We start from the raw sequence: 21,146 nt of genomic DNA, 5'->3' as shown, positions 1-21,146 counted from the left end.
GTTTATAATGAGACGCATAGCAAGCAAAAACACATTACTCAAAACTATGAATGTAAATACTTAAAAAAAAAAAGAATCTATAAAAATAAGTACAAAAGCAGCTATCTTAATGTAGTAATTGCAGTGGTCCCCAAGGTTTTTGTAGCTGCGGACCGGTCAACGCTTGAAAATTTGTCCCACGGACATAAAGAAATACAACCGTGTGCTTATGGACTGTATCCTTGCAAACTGTATTGATCTATATCAGGGATCACCAACCTTTTTGAAACCAAGAGCTACGTCTTGGGTACTGATTAATGCGAAGGGCTACCAGTTTGATACACACTTAAATAAATTGCCAGAAATAGCCGTTTTGCTCAATTTACCTTTAATAAATAAAAAAATAAAAAAATTATATATATATATATATATATATATATATATATATATATATATATATATATAAATGGGTATTTCTGTCTGTCATTCCGTCGTACATTTTTTTTCCTTTTACGGAAGGTTTTTTGTAGGGAATAAATGATGAAAAAAACACTTAATTGAATGGTTTAAAAGAGGAGAACACAAGAAAAAAATGAACATTAAATTTTGAAACATAGTTTAGCTTCAATTTCAACTCTTTAAAATTCAAAACTCAACCGAAAAAAATGAAGAGAAAAACTAGCTAATTTGAATCTTTTTGAAAAAATTAAAACAATTATTTATGGAACATCATTAGTAATTTTTCCTGATTAAAATTACTTTTAGAATTTTGATGACATCTTTTAAATAGGTTAAAATCCAATCTGCACTTTGTTAGAATATATAACAAATTGGACCGAGCTATATTTCTAACAAAGACAAGTCATTATTTCTTCTAGATTTTCCAAAACAAAAATTTTAAAAGACATTCAAAAGACTTTGAAATAAAATTTAGATTTGATTCTACAGATTTTCTAGATTTGCCAGAATAAGTTTTTTGAATTTTAATCATAAGTTTGAAGAAATATTTCACAAATATTCTTCGTCGAAAAAACAGAAGCTAAAATGAAGAATAAAATTAAAATGTATTTATTATTCTTTACAATAATAAAAACAAATACTTGAACATTGATTTAAATTGTCAGGAAAGAAGAGGAAGGAATTTAAAAGGTAAGACGGTATATGTGTTTAAAAATCCTAAAATCATTTTTGAGGTTGTATTGTTTCTCTAAAATAGTCTTTCTGAAAGTTATAAGAAGCAAAATAAAAAAATAAATGAATTTATTTAGACCAAGTCTTTAAAATATTTTCTTGGATTTTCAAATTATTTTTGAGTTTTGTCTCTCTTAGAATTAAAAATGTCGAGCAAAGCGAGACCAGCTTGCTAGTAAAAGGGTAAAATTAAAAAATTTCACTGGTAAGTGCTGCTATTTGAGCTATTTTTAGAACAGGCCAGCGGCGACTCATCTGGTCTTTACCGCGTTGGTGACCCCTGTTCTATTTCGATATATAATGTATATATTGTGTATTTTATGTTGATTTAATAATTAAAAACATAAAAATAAACATATTTTTTTCTCTTCCGCGGCCCGGTGGTTGAGGACCACTAAATACAAGCTGAGAAGTCCCGGCAGGCACACTTCAGCTGCCTGGTGGTCGACGGATGCAGCGTCACTCCTTCAACATGAACTGTACTCTCCAGGGGACATGTGTGAAAGGTCATTTTCACACAAAACTATACATACACTTAATGTTGTTTTTAAATTGTAACTTCCTACTTGGTTATCTGTTCTGCTAATTAATGATTTATTAACGTTGACGTCAAAACATGAGAGCTAGCAATAGCATACAAGCTAACTTGACAGCTAGCATAAAATCAAGGTTTTTTTATTTATTTTTCTTAAGTCATTGATAGTGTTAAAGCAATTTTACTTGAGAAGTTGTATCACCAAGCCTGTAGTGACTGCCCATGTTTGTTACAGCTTTTGGAAAAGCAATTCAAGCACTTTCAAAGATTGGAGATGAGTTGTGGATAGACCCAATGGTTAAAGGGGTAAGTTGTGGTCATGTCATCATAACCAGTAGTCATAATCATGTCATCATAACCAGTAGTCATAACCATGTCATCATAAAACCACTAGTCATAATCATGTCATCATAACCAGTAGTTATGGTCATGTGGTCATAACCAGTAGTTATGATCATGTCATCATAACCAGTAATTATGGTCATGTCATCATGGTCTACACCAGTAGTTATGATCATGTCATCATTACCAGTAGTTATAATCATGTCATCATTGTCTACACCAGTAGTTATGGTCATGCCATCATTACCAGTAGTTATGGTCATGTCATAACCAGTATTTATGATCATATCATCATAACTAGTAGTTATGATCATGTCATCATAACAAATAGTTATGGTCATGTCATCTTAACTAGTAATTATGGTGATGTCATCATAACCAGTAGTTATGGTCATGTCATCATTGTCTACACCAGTAGTTATGGTCAAGTCATCATTGTCTACACCAGTAGTTATGGTCAAGTCATCATTGTCTACACCAGTAGTTATGGTCATGTCATCATTGTCTACACCAGTCGTTATGGTCATGTCAACATTACCATTAGTTATGGTCATGTCATCATTACCAGTAGTTATGGTCATGTCATCATAACCAGTAGTTATGGTCATGTCATCATTGTCTACACCAGTAGTTATGGTCAAGTCATCATTGTCTACACCAGTAGTTATGGTCAAGTCATCATTGTCTACACCAGTAGTTATAATCATGTCATCATTGTCTACACCAGTAGTTATGGTCATGCCATCATTACCAGTAGTTATGGTCATGTCATAACCAGTATTTATGATCATATCATCATAACTAGTAGCTATGATCATGTCATCATAACAAATAGTTATGGTCATGTCATCTTAACTAGTAATTATGGTGATGTCATCATAACCAGTAGTTATGGTCATGTCATCATTGTCTACACCAGTCGTTATGGTCATGTCAACATTACCATTAGTTATGGTCATGTCATCATTACCAGTAGTTATGGTCATGTCATCATAACCAGTAGTTATGGTCATGTCATCATTGTCTACACCAGTAGTTATGGTCAAGTCATCATTGTCTACACCAGTAGTTATGGTCATGTAATCATAACCAGTAGCTATGATCATGTCACTCTCTGAGCTGCCACCTTATAGTGGTAGAGGAGTTTGCGTATCCCAATGATCCTAGGAGCTATGTTGTCCGGTGGCTTTATGCCCCCTGGTAGGGTCTCCCAGGGCAAACAGGTTCTAGGTGAGGGATCAGACAAAGAGCAGCTCGAAGACCTCTATGAAGAAGACAAAACATGGACCCAGATTTCCATCGCCCGGACGCGGGTCAACGGGGCCCCCCTCTGGAGCCAGGCCCGGAGGTGGGGCACGATGGCGAGCGCCTGGTGGCGGGGCCTGTTCCCATGGGGCCTGGCCGGGCACAGCCCAAAGAGACAACGTGGGTCACCCCTCCAATGGGCTCACCACCCATAGCAGGGGCCATAGAGGTCGGGTGCAATGTGAGCTGGGCGACAGCCGTAGGCGTCTTCAGTAATGCGGACGTTGTATCGATCCGTTGTGGTGAAGAAGGAGCTGAGCCGGAAGGCAAAGCTCTCAATTTACCGGTTGATCTACGTTCCCATCCTCACCTATGGTCATGAGCTTTGGGTCATGACCGAAAGGATAAGGTCATGGGTACAAGCGGCCAAAATGAGTTTCCTTCGCCGTGTGGCGGGGCTCTCCCTTAGAGATAGGGTGAGAAGCTCTGCCATCCGGGAGGAACTCAAAGTAAAGCCGCTGCTCCTTCACATCGAGAAGAGCCAGATGAGGTGGTTCGGGCATCTGGTCAGGATGCCACCCGAACGCCTCCCTAGGGAGGTGTTTAGGGCATGTCCAACCGGTAGGAGGCCAAGGGGAAGACCCAGGACACGTTGGGAAGACTATGTCTCCCGGCTGGCCTGGGAACGCCTCGGGATCCCCCGGGAAGATCTAGACGAAGTGGCTGGGGAGAGGGAAGTCTGGGTTTCCCTGCTTAGGCTGTTGCCCCCGCGACCTGACCTCGGATAAGCGGAAGAAGATGGATGGATGGATGGACGGATGGATGGATGGATGGATGGATGGATGATCATGTCATCATAACCGGTAGTTATGGTCATGTCATCATAGCCAGTAATTATGGTCATGTCATCATAACCAGTAGTTATGATCATGTCATCATAACCAGTAGTTATGGTCATGTCATCATTGTCTACTCCAGTATTTATGGTCATATCATCATAACCAGTAATTATGGTCATGTCAGCATTGTCTACACCAGTAGTTATGGTGATATCATCATTGTCTACACCAGTAGTTATGGTGATATCATCATTGTCTACACCAGTAGTTATGGTGATATCATCATTGTTTACACCAGTAGTTCTCAAACCTGTTTCACTCAGTACCACCTCACAACTCACTTGGTCCTTAAGTACCACCATAATGACCAACCTTAAAATACAGTAGTTTAGTAGGCCCAAGTATTTGATAAAAAAAATACTTAGTCTTTATTTAACAAGTATATTTAATATTGTTGGCCACTGTAACATGACAGTCCAAACAGTAACTCTGTGTTTGACTAGAGGCCAATAAAAACTATGTACATTATGAATTAAATGCAATTAATTGCACATACAAATTAAACATTGTACTAAAATAGATATCGAAATACAGTTTTTAAAGATTGAATAAAAATGTACTTAGAATTTAAATAAACCTCTACTGTACTTAAAGGGGCTGTGTGCAACTTTTACACACATGCCTCATTACATTCTCCTTCTGTTACTGTATGTAAAAACAATAATGTGATTTCCTCATTGTGACATAAATATAAGTCTCTTCTATCGTATCCTAACAATATCAACAATTTAAACAATATCGACAACACCAAAACCCACAGACATTTGTAAAAATAAACATACAAGAGAATTGAAAAGTATCCTATCACGGCAGTATCGAGCCGCTTATGATACTATCCTTGGTACTGGTACTGTCAATACGAGATTGACCTGCCCAGCGGTATAGCTCGGTTGGTAGAGTGGCCGTGCCAGCAACTTGAGGGTTGCAGGTTCGATTCCCGCTTCCGCCATCCTAGTCACTGCCGTTGTGTCCTTGGGCAAGACACTTTACCCACCTGCTCCCAGTGCCACCCACACTGGTTTAAATGTAATTAGATATTGGGTTTCACTATGTAAAGCGCTTTGAGTCACTAGAGAAAAGCGCTATATAAATATAATTCACTAATACAAGTATTTTGTCTTACAGCTGGCACTGAGATCAGTGAATGCAGCTCAGTCTGCATATGCTTGCTTCTTCTTTTCAACCATCTTCTTCCAGAAGTACAGCCTGGTGTCAGTGGAGGCCAGTGAACCTATTAAATGCAAACTGTATATGAAGGTAATGCCAATGAGATAATGAATTATGATATAGTAAGTAATATAGTGGGACAGTGGTACCTCAGTTTTTCACCATCTGTTCCAAAATAAATTTTTAAAATTTTCCTTAACTCAATGTAAATCCAATTAGTACATACCTAACAAAAACTAAACATTTTTTTTAGGTAATACTTATAGTTTTACATGTAAAAAGTATGTGAAATAGATATAGTACAGTGTTTCCCACAGGTCAGGCATCTATTTGTGGTGGTGTGGTCGGACAGCGATGACCAAGAAGAACACTTTATGTACATATTTATCCACATATTTATATAATATTTACATATTTATACAATATGTAACTACAAGCTCCATTCACAGACAGAGTCTCATTGCTTTTATGAGCGGTCGAGCGAGTCAAAAGCCGAAAAACAAAAAAAAAAAACTATTTTTTTTTTGTGGCGGCCTGTAATTCTTTTGTGGCGGGCCGCCACAAATAAATGAATGTGTGGGAAACCCATCCATCCATCCATCCATTTTCTACCGCTTATTCCCTTTCAGGGTTGCGGGGGGCGCTGGCGCCTATCTCAGCTACAATCGGGCGGAAGGCGGGGTACACCCTGGACAAGTCGCCAGCTCATCGCAGGGCCAACACAGATAGACAGACAACATTCACACTCACATTCACACACTAGGGCCAATTTAGTGTTGCCTATCAACCTATCCCCAGGTGCATGTCTTTGGAAGTGGGAGGAAGCCGGAGTACCCGGAGGGAACCCACGCATTCATAGGGAGAACATGCAAACTCCACACAGAAAGAACCCGAGCCTGGATTTGAACCCAGGACTGCAGGACCTTCGTATTGTGAGGCAGACGCACTAACCCCTCTTCCACCGTGAAGCCCTGTGTGGGAAACCCTGTACTATAAATAACGAATTAAATTAATAAATGGACATTTAACATCACTTATCTTAATTCAAGACTCTTGCTGGTGAATTTGGCGATGAACTTAGAGTTAGACAAACTTAAATGATCCACAAAGGAAATTGTTCCACACAGTAGCTCAGTTACAAAGGATGGAAAGCACAATGCAAGTATAAAATAGACAAAAAATGTACCGTAGTAGCAATATAAAATATGACATATATGTAATAGTTAAATAAATAAATGATAAATGGGTTGTACTTGTATAGCGCTTTTCTACCTTCAAAGTACTCAAAGCACTTTGAGACTACTTCCACATTTACCCATTTACACACACATTCACACACTGATGGAGGGAGCTGCCATGCAAGGCGCTAACCAGCACCCATCAGGAGCAAGGGTGAAGTGTCTTGCTCAGGACACAGCGGACGTGACGAGGTTGGTACTAGGTGGGGATCGAACCAGTGTCCCTCTGGTTGCGCACGGCCACTCTTCCACTGCGCCATTTACAAAATATACGTACAGTATTTGATATATACTGATATATACATCATATGTTTATATCATATATACAATATATAACAATTACCATGTACAATATTACAGTATATGTAACAGCTGCAGCATAAAATAGAGACTATCGTATTTTTTGGACTATAAGTCGCAGTTTTTTTTCATAGTTTGGCCAGGGGTGCGACTTATACTCAGGAGCGACTTATGTGTGAAATTATTAACACATTACCGTAAAATATCAAATAATATTATTTAGCTCATTCACGTAAGAGACTAGACGTATAAGATTTCATGGGATTTAGCGATTAGGAGTGACAGATTGTTTGGTAAACGTATAGCATGTTCTATATATTATAGTTATTTGAATGACTCTTGTCATAATATGTTACGTTAACATACCAGGCACCTTCTCAGTTGGTTATTTACAGTATGCATCATATAACATGCACTTATTCAACCTGTTGTTCACTATTCTTTATTTATTTTAAATTGCCTTTTAAGTTTCTATTCCTAGTGTTGGATTTTATCAAATAAATTTCCCCCAAAAATGGGGAAATTATGGTGCGACTTACAAATGTTTTTTTCCTTCTTTATTATGCATTTTCGGCAGGTGCGACTTATACTCCGGAGCGTCTTATACTCCGAAAAATACGGTAGATCCAGCAGAGAGGGAGGAGGGGATGGAGAGGCAAACCGATGCCACCTTCATACTTGGTTAACAATTCTTACTTGGATTCAATAGAGTTTCATACCTTCCTTGAAGTGCTGGCCCGCAAAACTCTCTTTGGCCCCATGGTGGATTATTTTGCAGTCATACTCAATAAAAAAGGCACAGAGACTGAGTCACTAACGCATGGGATTCTTTGTTAGGGCCTTTGATTTTGTGGAACAATACGTGGGAAAATGATTAGTACGTTACGCGGAATGTTCTATTCGTATGAAAACTTAGGTGTTATACTCAAAACCGGGGCAAACTTTTGGCGACAATTTTTGCTGAACACCAAATCGTACGAGAAATGGGACGTACCAAAACCGAGGTACCACTGTAATTTAAAAATATTCTCTAATACAAATACTTTTTTTTTTGGTTCTTCAATTTTCATTTCAGTCTTTGCTGCCACTTTTCCGTTGTTTGACTTCCATTGAGCGCAACGTGGAGCGATGCCAGATATCAGTCAACGCTTCCAATGACAGAATAATGATCCAGTTTTCCTGTAGACATGGTTGGAAGTAAAGTTGTTCTAAGGCATAATTACGTCCATTACATTGTTGAGTTGATATTTTTCTATTTTTCCAGGCATCACAAAAACCCACAACCTGTGTTACCAAGAGAGTGAAGCTCTCCAGGCCGTGTTTGCTTCACATCTTTGTCCCAATGTGCTGAAGGCACCAGCCAGGCAAGCACCTATCTGTTCGGTCATCAAAACACTCTTTGTCGGCTCTTTTCCCCTGTTGATTTACATCCAAATGTTTTAATAATTTACCAAATTTTCCCATATTTTTTGGGGAAAAAAAACCCCTCTGTAGTATTCCTGTAGCAACACAGCAACATTGACGTACCACATTCTGCAGCCTTCAAAGGCAGGCATTCAAAATGAAAGCATGTGTTTTGGCGTGCACATTTTAGGAAAAGCTAAATTGCCGTAGGACAGAGGACGACGAACAGCACTCAGCACACAGCATTCATTGTGTTTGCCCTCACACATACAGCAACAACCACCTGCAGCCATTTGTGTTAGCTCCACCCTCACCCAGAGTCATAATAATGGTCAGCAAGACTATAGAATAAAAATATTTTACACCCATCAACATTGTCACCGGGAGGTTAACCTAGTATGGTGCTTTTAACTGGCATGTGATTTTTCTGTCTATAGTCTTTAACAATTTGATATTTGAATATAATCACTGCTTAAAGTAAAATAAAGTGTGCATATCATATACTCATCATAGAATGCCCTGAAGCACATGTTTCTTTTTAAGTAAAAGAAACCTGTTTGCATGGGTGACTAATGTACGTCCCGGGAGGCCATTTGCAGCTGAATTTACGAAGTCGTATTTTATTGACCTAATACACGTTCTGAAATTACAATTAAACAAACTTCACTACAATTAAACAAAAAAAACCCTCCCAAACAGAACAAGGAAAAAGAGGGAAAGATGAGGGAAAACCCTAAATATTGTTGCTATAAAGAAGAAAGAGTAGACAAAGACACTGATATTTGAATCAGTGCAGAATGCTGAATAACATTTGGATGTGCAAAAAAAAACAGCATAAAAACTAAGAAAGAGTTGAAATGTTCATATTTCGTAACACAAGTACTGTATAATACCAGTAATAATAATACGTTATGTCTTCTACTGTATGACACATAGCTATTGTAGTATATAATATCTACATTGGCTTAATATTAATGTCTTTATTAAATCTAAAATACAATCATGGCCACCCCGCAGCCTTTAATTTTTTAGTATGTGGTCATCAGTGGAAAAAACGTTTTTGCACTCTTTCCCTAATGTGAAGTCACAATGATTAAAAATAATGACCTGCCAGCAGATGGCAGCATTTAACTACATTTCTGAAGCCTATTTACTTCCATTTCCTCTCAGCAGGCTTCTTGCAAACATGGTGATGCATTTCCCAGCATCTCAAGAGGAAGTCACACTGTCTATAGCCCCCCTTAGAGTCAGTCTGATGAACTACCATCAAGAAGCAAATGGTGAGCTAATGTTGCTCTCTTCCTACACTTAGTCATGCATATTGTCCTCATTTTTATGCTGTGTCCCAACTTTTTCTAGCCGACGGAAGAAAATTAAAAATGCAGGCTAATTTCATACATGTTGTGCTTTAAATATGCTGAATTGATTAACGTGGACCCCGACTTAAACAAGTTGAAAAACTTATTCGGGTGTTACCATTTAGTGGTCAATTGTACGGAATATGCAATCTACTGTGCAATCTACTAATAAAAGTATCAATCAATCAATCAATCAATCTGAAAAGAAATCAATGTGTCAGAGTTGGTTTGTGACGAACCCCAAGATGCAGAGACGGCGAGAGGCATTTTGCAGGAAAACATGATTTAATTTAAAACACTAAGACAAAAACAAACAAAGGGTACAAACAAAAAGCGCGCACGTGGGCGGATAACAAACAAAAAGAGCTAGCATGGGAACTAGAAAATAAACAGAGCTTAGCATGGAAGCTAGCAAAACAAAAAGGCCTAGCGTGGAAGCTAGCAGGTCTCGAGCAGGAAAGAGAAGTCGTACATGAAATATGAAAACAAACTTGGAAGCAGGGAACAAAAGGCAGTAAGCTAAAAACCGCAATCAAATAAAGCTTACCGCAACGCTGCATTGACAAAACACGACACGACAAGAGCGACATGCAATACAATAATCCAGCACTGACTGAAGGAACAAAGCAGGTAAAATAGGAATGGACTGATTGACACCAGGTGGGGCCAGGTGCCAATCAGCCGCAGCTGAGGGGAAAACAGCGCAAAGGGAAAAAAACAGGAAACAGACAAAATAAGAGCGCTGACAGGAACTAAAAACAGAAAATACTAAACACACACAGAGGAAAAAGTAAAACACAAACAAACTGTCAGTGGCATGCCTGACACAATTAAGTTTAATACATGCTAACCTATCGGAACTGAACATTTGCATTCTAGTTTATGTGGTAGGTGACAAAGCTAATTTGCATGATAATGAATTAATTATTCTGACAATGGCACTTTGGACACACCTTTTGTGATTTGACGGATGAGACTTCCACAAACCTTGTAATGTTGCTTGTGTTTCTGTCACAGATCACGGGAAGATGATTTGCACCGAGGTGTCCTTACACCCCGACGAGTTCGACTTTTTTCAGTCTGCAGGAGACTCTGCTATAACCTTCTGTCTGAAGGAGCTGAGGGTAACAGCTCTTTTTGGAAAATCATGTTTGGGTGTGGGTTCTTAGCGTAGAAATGTGGGAATTTTCTGTATTTGTGCCCAGCATTTATCAGGTCAGTTGGATGCCCTCAACAAGCAAGATACTAGATGCTGAACATATTGTGGCGAGCTTGAGTGTAGTGAAGTGAATTATATTTATATAGTGCTTTTACATTGTGAAACCTAATATCTAAGTTACATTTAAACCAGTGTGGGTGGCACTGGGAGCAGGTGGGTAAAGTGTCTTGCCCAAGGACACAAGGGCAGTGACTAGGATGGCGGAAGCGGGAATCGAACCTGGAACCCTCAAGTTGCCAACCGAGCTATACCTTTAGGGTCAGAGACAAACTTGAACTTGTCAACTTGCTCTAGGACAGACCTGGGCAAATTAAGGCCCGGAGGCCACATGTGGCCCATTGAGCTTTTCAATCTGGCCCGCCGGACATTCCCAAATAATTTTTTTTAGATATTTAAGATGAAAACTGTAGCTGCCATTATGATGTGCAGTCATGTTTTCTAATGACCGTAAGTCTTTAACTATACAAAGTATTTCAATGGTTGGAATCGGCGCTTATGGATGATTTACATGTTACTATGGTCATCTAATTAGTTACTATGGTCATCTAATTAGTTACTATGGTCATCTAATTAGTTACTATGGTCATCTACGACACAGCAGCTTAGATGAGGCACTAACCAGTGTGGGTGGGAAGCGTTTCCACAGACGCGGAAGGAGATTTTCACAACTAAAAGTTCTAAGGCTTAGTGATATATGCAATAGAATAGAATAGGAAGTACATTATTGATTCCAGGGGGAAGTTCAGCAAATATCAGATATATCAGATTGTAGGTGGGTTTATTTTGTACCCTTCGCGTTCATATTTCACTGTTTGTTGCATTTTTGTTGCGTTTCACTTGATTGTAAAATATGTCAATCGAAAGGAGGTGTGACATTTATATTTTGTCATTATTCAGTGTTTTATCGTTCATAGAAAAATGTAAAATTCCATTAAGTTTTTGTTAAGGTGGTCTGTCATAACGTTTTTAGCATTCAATCAGACATTATTGTGAGGTTTTGTATTAGTGTTCCTAAAAAATGGTATATGGGCCCCCAGACACATTTTTTTCTCTAAAAGTGGCCCCCGAGTCAAAATAATTGTCCAAGCCTGTTCTAAGAAAATGCTCTTTTGTTAACTAAAAGCCTGCAATGAGGTGAGGACTTCTCCTTGTACCCCACCTTGCGTCCGAATGCAGCTGGGATAGGCGCCAGCAACCCCCGTAACCCCAAAAAGGACAAGCGGTAGATAATGGATGGATGGTTAACTAATATCACATGAACAAACACTCGCCCACACAGCACCAGAGAAGAGAGGGTCACCAACTTGAACCACTACTACACAGGCACTATTGAAGCTAGAACACAACTGGTCATGATTTAGGTTCTCTGATCAGAACTGTGTTATTGTGTTCCACTGTCCGTATTGTTTTATGGCTCTCATTTCCAAACATCAAGTTGGGGTCATGAATGATACCAAAACACAGAAAGATGCAAATATGAGGTTTTACCAATGTTACTTTGCAGACTATGGTAAACAGTAAATGAGTTGTACTTGTATAGCGCTTTTTCTACCCTATAATGACTATAATGACTAGACTATAATGAGATGCACCCACTAACTAAACATTGAACACTATTGAAATGATTTGAGTTGCATATTTAGTGGTGCTTTAGTAAGAGCATCAAACTGAGCACAATTGAATTTGGCTTTGAAAACACATCAGCACTTGGTTGGCCTCTTGGAAATTTGGATAAACGGTTGCGGTGTTAGTCCAATTAACCAGACTTGACCTGTCTAAACACCTTGGAGTGTTTCTGATGGCATGCTGTGTGCCGCCCCATTTAGCTTCTAGTGTTGACAACTCATAACCTTCTTTTTTTTCTTTCAAAGGGTTTGCTGCACTTTGCCGAGTCACTTTGCTTACCAGTTTCAATCCACTTTGGTACTGCAGGAAAGTGAGTCCAGTTGCCTCAGCAATCAGCTAAGTGGTGCTCATACTTTAAATGACTGTGTTCTGCGTCATCATTGCTCCTGTTTGTAGGCCTGTGTGCTTCTCTGTGGAAGACCTGGTCATGGAGGCCACAGTGGTGCTGGCCACCCTGATTGACTCTGACAGCAGAAGCTCATCCCAACCAACAAAGAGCCCTGACCCAACTTCACCTAGGTATAGCACTACACCATTGTTCTAGAACACAAGCATGTGCAAGATTTGTGATGTGTGAGAATGTCAGAGATGACGCCCTTGTCACGCCAAGCTCCTTTGTCTCAGATCTGCAGTGATTATGTTTGAGCTGGTCTAATGGAATCTTCCCACAGGGATCTACCTGAGCTTCTCCCCTGGCTCTCAGCCATGCCAACAAGCTCTCATTGGCTCCTTTTAGAATCCTAAGTGGGTGCAGGGTTACTGCCAGCCTTATGTCTGTGACAGAGAAAAGTAGGACAAGTCAAGGTACCTGAGACGCTGGTTTTGTACATGAGGCTGATTGTGTTTGAAGCCAGTTTAGGAGTTCTAACCTTGCTTTTATTGTGCGGTACATCACAACCCTTGCACATTTAGATCTGCAGCCCGAAGTCATTATGACTCACCCTTTCCCTGGTGTTTCAATCTGTTTACTTCTCAGAAAGCAGTTGTTTGATTTAGGTTTACTTGATTACTTATAGCCAGGGGTGGGTTTTTAATGTGGTCCACATGGACAATTTTCCAGAAGGGGCACCGTAAGAATGAAGGGGTAAAAATGATTCCTATGTATTTGTCCTCAGGGCTTATTTCCTCATCAGGTCATGATATACAGTACAAGCCAAAAGTTTGGACACACCTTCTCATTCATTGTGTTTTTTAAATTTTCATGACTATTTCCATTGTAGATTGTCATTGAAGGCATCAAAACTATAAATGGACACATGTGGAGTTATGTCATACTTGCCAACCCTCCCGGATTTTCTGGGAGACTCCCGAAATTCAGCGCCTCTCCCGAAAACCTCCCGGAACAAAATTTCTCCCGAAAATCTCCCGAAATTCAGGCGAAGCTGGAGGCCACGCCTCCTCCAGCTCCATGCGGACCTGAGTGACGTGTACAACGAGCGTGTCTGCCCAATGACGTTATAACTGTAGAATGATCGAGGGCGAGTTCTTGGATTCTTATGTGGGTTTATTGTTAGGCAGTTACATTATCGTCCTCCCAGTGCGGTAAAACAACACACAACAACAGCAGTCCGAATTAGTCTACCTAAAGCAGTTCGTCTGCCAAACAGCAATGTGTTGTGACACTCTTAAACAGGACTATACTGCCATCTAGTGTACATGCATATGGTTACAAAAACAAGGATGGAATATTCAACCCTCAACTCAACAATAATTAGATGAGTGTTATGTGTGTGTAAATGTGTAAATAAATGAACACTGAAATTCAAGTATTTATTTTATATATACATATATATATATATATATATATATATATATATATATATATATATATATATATATATATATATATATATATATATATATATATATAAAATACTTGACTTGGGGAATCTATGAATCTAGCGGTAAATATACTCCTCCCCTCTTAACCACGCCCCCCCCTCCACCTCCTGAAATCGGAGGTCTCAAGGTTGGCAAGTATGTGTTATGTACTTAACAAAAAAAAGGTGAAATACCTGAAGACATGTTTTATATTCTAGTTTCTTCAAAATAGCCACCCTTTGCTCGGATTACTTCACACTTTTGGCATTCTCTCGATGAGCTTAGAATAGTATAGAATGCCTGTTATTGTCACTATACACCAGTACAATGAGATTAAAGGCCATTACAGTATCAATGTGACAGTCTATAAATATGCAAAACATAAGAAGGAAAGAAAAGAAAAATTGTGCAAAAGGAGGTAAGGTGTCCTGAGAACGAAGGTTCTGAATGTGTTGTTTAAATATAAAATGTTATACTATGTACATATACACAAAAGCATTCAGGCTGTGGGTGGAAAGTAAACATTGCACACAGAGAGGTGTTAAACTATAAAGTAGGTGCCTATGAGAGTTCACCGTGGTTATGACTTTAGGGAAAAAGCTGTTCTTGAGTCTGTTTGTCTTAGATCTGATGACCCGGGAGTGCCTTCGTAACGCCAGCAGGTCGAACAGGTCAAAGCCAGGGTGGGAGCTGTCCTTGATAATGTTGGTAGCGCTGCTGAAGCAGCGGGAGGTGTAAATGTCTGTCAGGGAGGGGAGAGGGCTGTGCTGCCTTTACCACTCTCTGGAGCCTCTACTTGTCTGCAACGGCGCAGCTGCCGTAGTTTTTTATTTCTCCTTGCTATTTGGGCGTATTGGACCCTAATTAGAATAAAAACTAAAACACATCTTTTAATATGATGTACCTAGTCCATACGTACACAAATGTGTACTTCATTTGTAGTGACATGCAAATTTTTATTTTACACATTTTTTTCTAAATTCTTTTGTATGTTATACTCTTCTGACACCACCAGATGGCAGTATAAGTGTCCACATAAGCGGCCATAAGACCCCAATTCAGTAGTGTACACAATTTTGGAAATAAGAGCTAAAAGGTGCTGTCCACGCATGTGGCCACTAAGCCTTTAGAAGCAAATATACTTTTATCCTTCCATTTTCTACTGCTGGTCCCTTTTGGAAAAGGGAGGGGACTGGAACCTATCCCAGCTGCACTCGGACAGAAGGCACACTTGCTAAATAAAACCCCTGCCGCGTTTTTAATGAATACTTAGGCCTACCATGCTACTGTATGTTAATGTCAGTCAGAAAGGTGGTACTTTTAGAGCCAAGTGTTTTCTATGGTGGGACTTGGTGAAAAAAGTTTGAGAACCACTGACCTGGGGTGGACTCACTTGTGTTGCCTGCTAGTTCCACAATAATGGCTGTATTCAAACAATATCCAAGCTGCACACTGACTAGTCTAAATGATATAATTTCTTTTCGAAGACATAATGGTTGCTGAAATGTAAAGGATGTACTCACTGTAGTAAGATACATTATGTGAAATAGGAAAGAGAAAGTGAGGTTTTAATATTACACATGGGTTCTTTTAGCAATAATGGCCACATAAGACTAGAATGTCACTTGGTGTAACACGGATGTCTAATAAGTGTCAGGCTTGTCCCTGACAGTTTGACCATGTCTTAGTTTTTACTCTGCGTTTGTCTTTGTTTCCTGTCTTTAGTTCCTGTCAGCACTCTTATTTTGGTTCTGTTTCCTGTTTGTCTCCCTGGGCGCTCTGTCCCCTCAGCTGTGACTGTTTGGTACCTGGCCACACCTGGTGTCAATCAGCCAGCCATTATTTTAGACCTGTTTTCTCTTCCAGTCAGTGCTGGATTATTGTCATTATGTCGTGCCGATGTCAGCACTACCTGTCTTGTCGCTTGTAGCTTCGTCTACTTCTGATCACTCTGCTCATGCCATAGTTCCGTCGTGTCACAGTTAGTGTTTTTGTTCTTAGCCAAGTTTGTTATCCGCCTCGTGCGCACCTTTTGTTGGTACCTTTTTGGTTTGTTCTTGTTTTAGTGTTTAATTAAATCATGTTTTCTTACGCAATGCCTGCCTCTTTCTCTGCATCTTGGGGTTTGTCACTAACAAACTGACAATTGCCAAGGGGGTTTAGGTCTGGGGACATAGTTGGCAACGCATCAGCCTCCCCAAAGTGAAGTGAAGTGAATTATATTTATATAGCGCTTTTACATAGTGAAACCCATTGTGTAATTTACATTTAAACCAGTGTGGGTGGCACCGGGAGCAGGTGGGTAAAGTGTCTTGCCCAAGGACACAACGGCATTGACTAAGCGGAGATAGAACCTGGAAACCTCAAGTTGCTGGCACGGCCACTCTACCAACTGAGCTGTACCGCCCTCAAACAATCCTCCTTTTCAGTAGATAAGAAACCTGTACAGAAATGTACTCTTAGCAATAGAAATAAAAAAGGTTCTTCCTGTGTGTGTTGACAGATGTGAGGATGCTGCTGTGGTCGGTGCCAGGGATGGAGGCCTCAGCCATGCTGCTGTGGTCGGTGCCAGGGATGGAGACCTCAGCCATGCTGCTGTGGTCGGTGCCAGGGATGGAGGCCTCAGCCATGCTGCTGTGGTCGATGCCAGAGATGGAGGCCTCAGCCATGATGCTGGGGTCCATGTGGTTGCATCCAGCCAGGGCAGCCCTCTGGGCCCCTCAGCCACTTTGACACAGCTTCTGTCACACCATCACAGCCTTCTTAGACCTGGTGCACCCAACCACACCAGTCCTGCTTCCTCTACGGTAGGGTTGTCCCAATACCAAAAACTTGGTACCAGTACCAAAATGTGTTTAGATACATTTCTAAAAAAAAATAAAAAATGGTATTATTGGCTTTATTTGAACAAAAAAAAATCTTAGAGTACATTAAACATATGATTATAATTGCAATTTAGTCCTTAAATAAAAAATGAGACAACTTGTCTTTTAGTAGTAAGTAAACAAAGAGTCTGCTGACATATGCAGTAACATATTGTGTCATTCATCTACCTATTATTTTGTCAACATTAGGAGGGACAAGCTGTAAAAATGGATTATTAATCAACTTTTTCATTTACTGTTAATATCTGCTTATTTTCTCTTTTAACATGTTAATTTAATTACTTATCCTTCTGTTCTTTGATACTTTACATTCGTTTTGGATGATGCCACACATTTAGTTATCAATCCAATACCAAGTAGTTGCAGGATCATACATTGGTCAAAATGTAAGTCCTCATGTGTACTTTTTCGAGGCGGTATAATACCGAAAATGATTCATTAGTATCGCGGTACTAGTATAGTACTGCGATATTGTACAACCCTACTCTACGGTAACCATACTTGCCAACCCTCCCGGATTTTCCGGGAGACTCACGAAATTCAGCGCCTCTCCCGAAAACCTCTCCTCTGGACCAATTTTCTCCCGAAAATCTTCCGAAATTCAGGCGGAGCTGGAGTGCACGCCCCCTCCAGCTCCATGTAGACCTGAGTGACATGTCGACAGCCTGTTTTGTGAATTATATGTGAATTATATTTATATAGCGCTTTTCTCTAGTGACTCAAAGCGCTTTACATAGTGAAACCCAATATCTAAGTTACATTTAAACCAGTGTGGGTGGCACTGGGAGCAGGTGGGTAAAGTGTCTTGCCCAAGGACACAACGGCAGTGACTAGGATGGCGGAAGCGGGAATCGAACCTGCAACCCTCAAGTTGCTGGCACGGCCACTCTACCAACCGAGCTATACCGTAAAAAAAATAAAAATGTTTTCACGTCCGCTGTCCCACAATATAAAGAGCGAGCTTGCCCAATGACGTTATAACTGTAGAATGATCGAAGGCGAGTTCTTGGTTTCTTATGTGGGTTTATTGTTAGGCCGTTTCATTAACATCCTCCCAGCACGGTAACAGCACACAACAACAGTCACGTTTTTGTCTACCGTAAAGCAGTTTGTCTGCTGTAAACAGCAATGTTGTGACACTCTTAAACAGGACAATACTACTGTACATGCATACAGTATGTGACAGTAACATCTACGGCTGGGGTCACCAAACTTTTTGAAACCAAGAGCTACTTCTTGGGTACTGATTAATGCGAAGGGCTACCAGTTTGATACACACTTAAATAAATTGCTAGATATAGCCAATTTGCCCAATTTACCTTTAACTCTATGTTATTATTAACAATTAATGATATTTATCTTTGTGGAAACACTGATCATCTTAATGATTTCTCACAATAAATATATATTTTTGATGTCATGTTTTAAATAGGTTAAAATCCAATCTGCACTTTTCTAGCTGTAAATATACTCATCCCCTCTTAACCACGCCCCCACCCCCCAACTCCCGAAATCGGAGGTCTCAAGGTTGGCAAGTATGACGGTAACAACACTTCCAGATAGCAAATAATTCTACTACATGAAATAATCCGATCATGCTGGCTGTGTGTTGACCAGGGGTCCCCAAACTACGGCCCGCGGGCCAGATACGGCCCACCAGCGTCCAAAATCCGGCCCGCGGGTAGTACGAAGTAAAAAAAAATTATGTTTTTTTGTTTTTTTTAATTATTATTTTTTTAATTTGTTCTTTTTCACCCATCCATCAATCCATTTTCTACCACTTTTTACTGAGTCTCCTAGGCAGATACGGCACGCCAGTGTCCAAAATCCGGCCCGTGAGTAGTCCCGGCTAAAAAGTAAATACAAATTGTATTTATTTGTTTTTTTGATTATAATTTAAAAAAATAATAATAATAAAGTAAATACTATTTTTATTTACTTTTTAGCCAGGACTACTCGCGGGCTGGATTTTACACACTGGCGTGTAGTGACTTGTCCAGGGTGTACGCCGCCTTCTGCCCAATTGTAGCTGAGATAAGCACCAGCGACCCCAAAGGTAATAAGCGGTAGAAAATGAATGGATGGATAGTTATAGTTGTTTTTAATCTGCCCTTTTTCGCCCGTCCTACAATCCATTCTCTACCGCTTGTTACTGAGTCTCCTAGGCAGATGCCGCACGCCAGCGTCCAGAATCCGGCCCGCGAGTAGTCCCGGCTAAAAAGTAAATACAAATTTTATTTATTTTTTTATTTGTTATAATTTCAAATAATAATAATAATAAAATAAATACTATTTTTATTTACTTTTTAGCCAGGACTACTCGCGGGCTGGATTTTAGACAGTGGCGTGCGGTGACTTGTCCAGGGTTTACCCCGCCTTCAGCCCAATTGTAGCTGAGATAGGCACCAGCGTCCCCCTGCTACCCCAAAAGGAATAAGCGGTAGAAAATGAATGGATGGATGATTATATTTTTTTTTAATCTGCCCTTTTTCGCCCATCCTACAATCCATTCTCTACCGCTTGTTACTGGGTCTCCTAGGCAGATACGGCACGCCAGCGTCCAAAGTCCAACCCGCGGTGGTCCCGACTAAAAAAAAAAAAAAAAAAAAGGTATTATTAATTTTTTTTAATATGTCCTTTTTTGCCTCCTAGCCGCTCAAGCAAATCATATTGTCTAAAAATGCATTTTCCCAGCAGTAACTGGACGTCATCACGCTTGCACCACAAAGGCTGCACGTGAGCTATCTTTCAGTCAATTAGTGCACGAGGGGGAAAAAATGGCAAAATTGAATTTTATGTTTCCCAAAAATGTATGTTTCCCAAAAATGGGAAACATAAATTAGACCCTGAGTTTAGAGTTTTTAAACATCAGTGGACATATTACTTTTGTTCAGTTTAGGGAAAAGACAGTTTATATATATATATATATATATATATGTGAAGTGAATTGAATTATATTTACATGGCGCTTTTTCTCTAGTGACTCAAAGCACTTTACATAGTGAAACCAAATATCTAATTTTTTTTACATTTAAAGCAGTGTGGGTGGCACTGGGAGCAGGTGGGTAAAGTGTCTTGCCCAAGGACACAACGGCAGTGACTAGGATGGCGGAAGCAGGAATCGAACCTGCAACCCTCAAATTGCTGGCACGGCCGCTCTACCAACCGAGCTATACATATATATATATATATATATATACCACTGCCCCTGGTCAAATTTTTTTAACCCAATACGGCCCCTGAGTCAAAAAGTTTGGGGACTGTTTGCCACACGTTTGTTACACTTTGACTTTTGATTGATTGATTAAGATTTTCAGTAGTAGATTGCACAGTACAGTACATATTCCGTACAATTGACCACTAAATGGTAACACACCAATAAGTTTTTCAACTTGTTTAAGTCGGGGTCCACGTTAATCAAGTCATGGTAACCAATACCATTTAATATTGTTCACCACAATCAATGGTCAAATGTTTGTTCTGTCACAATAATCTGAATGTGCCGTCAGTACAATCACTAGTATCACTTTCCTGCTGTAGATCTGCTCCCTTCTGTTCCGGGCTTTGTCTGCGACACAAAGTGAGAGTCCTGCTGCCACACCGCCTGTTCTGGCCTGTCACAGTGACCCGGAGGAGGAGGAGGACCCCGCAAGACCCTCAGTCTCAGGCTAGGTCTTGTATGACACAACACTGAAAATTGCACCCGAAACTATTTAAGTGTATTCATATTTCATTTCAATTCCAAAATATTTATGCAAGTTCAAAAGTTTTAAAGGCAAATAAATGTTTGTTGTTCACTCACAAATTCAAGAGAACCTAAATTGAGAATTACATATGGAAGGAACTACAGCAGGCCGGGGCAATTATTTTGACTCGAAAACAATCTGAAGTTGTGTTTATTTTTTTAGTTTTAATGCAATGATTTTAATAGTCTGGC

The 21,146-nt window shown here is 39.8% G+C and overlaps 1 protein-coding gene across 1 annotated transcript; it reads left to right on the top strand.

The window, feature by feature from the left end:
- Positions 1–1,547: 1,547 nt before the first annotated feature.
- On the top strand, positions 1,548–21,003 carry rad9b (RAD9 checkpoint clamp component B). The gene is made up of 11 exons (XM_061907012.1): positions 1,548–1,676; positions 1,941–2,011; positions 5,317–5,448; positions 7,972–8,086; positions 8,161–8,260; positions 9,474–9,580; positions 10,676–10,782; positions 12,749–12,813; positions 12,900–13,022; positions 16,828–17,131; positions 20,750–21,003. The coding sequence occupies exons 1-11, from the start codon at positions 1,622–1,624 to the stop codon at positions 20,879–20,881; spliced, it is 1,311 nt and encodes a 436-aa protein (XP_061762996.1). The 5' UTR covers positions 1,548–1,621; the 3' UTR covers positions 20,882–21,003.
- The last annotated feature ends 143 nt before the right edge of the window (positions 21,004–21,146 follow it).

This window comes from Nerophis ophidion, linkage group LG07 (assembly GCF_033978795.1).
Source record: "Nerophis ophidion isolate RoL-2023_Sa linkage group LG07, RoL_Noph_v1.0, whole genome shotgun sequence".
Lineage (NCBI taxonomy): Eukaryota > Metazoa > Chordata > Actinopteri > Syngnathiformes > Syngnathidae > Nerophis > Nerophis ophidion.
Note: the sequence above shows the minus strand (reverse complement) of the source record. Positions and strands in the feature narration are given on the sequence as shown.

What these genes read in the sequence shown, in the direction of transcription:
- rad9b (XM_061907012.1), top strand. Translation starts at nt 1,622, where the DNA reads ATGCAGCGTCACTCCTTCAACATGAACTGTACTCTCCAGGGGACATGT. An exon ending in TCTGTCTGAAGGAGCTGAGG is followed by an intron (nt 10,783 to 12,748) that starts GTAACAGCTCTT and finishes TTTCTTTCAAAG; the next exon opens with GGTTTGCTGCACTTTGCCGA. An exon ending in CCTGACCCAACTTCACCTAG is followed by an intron (nt 13,023 to 16,827) that starts GTATAGCACTAC and finishes GTGTGTTGACAG; the next exon opens with ATGTGAGGATGCTGCTGTGG.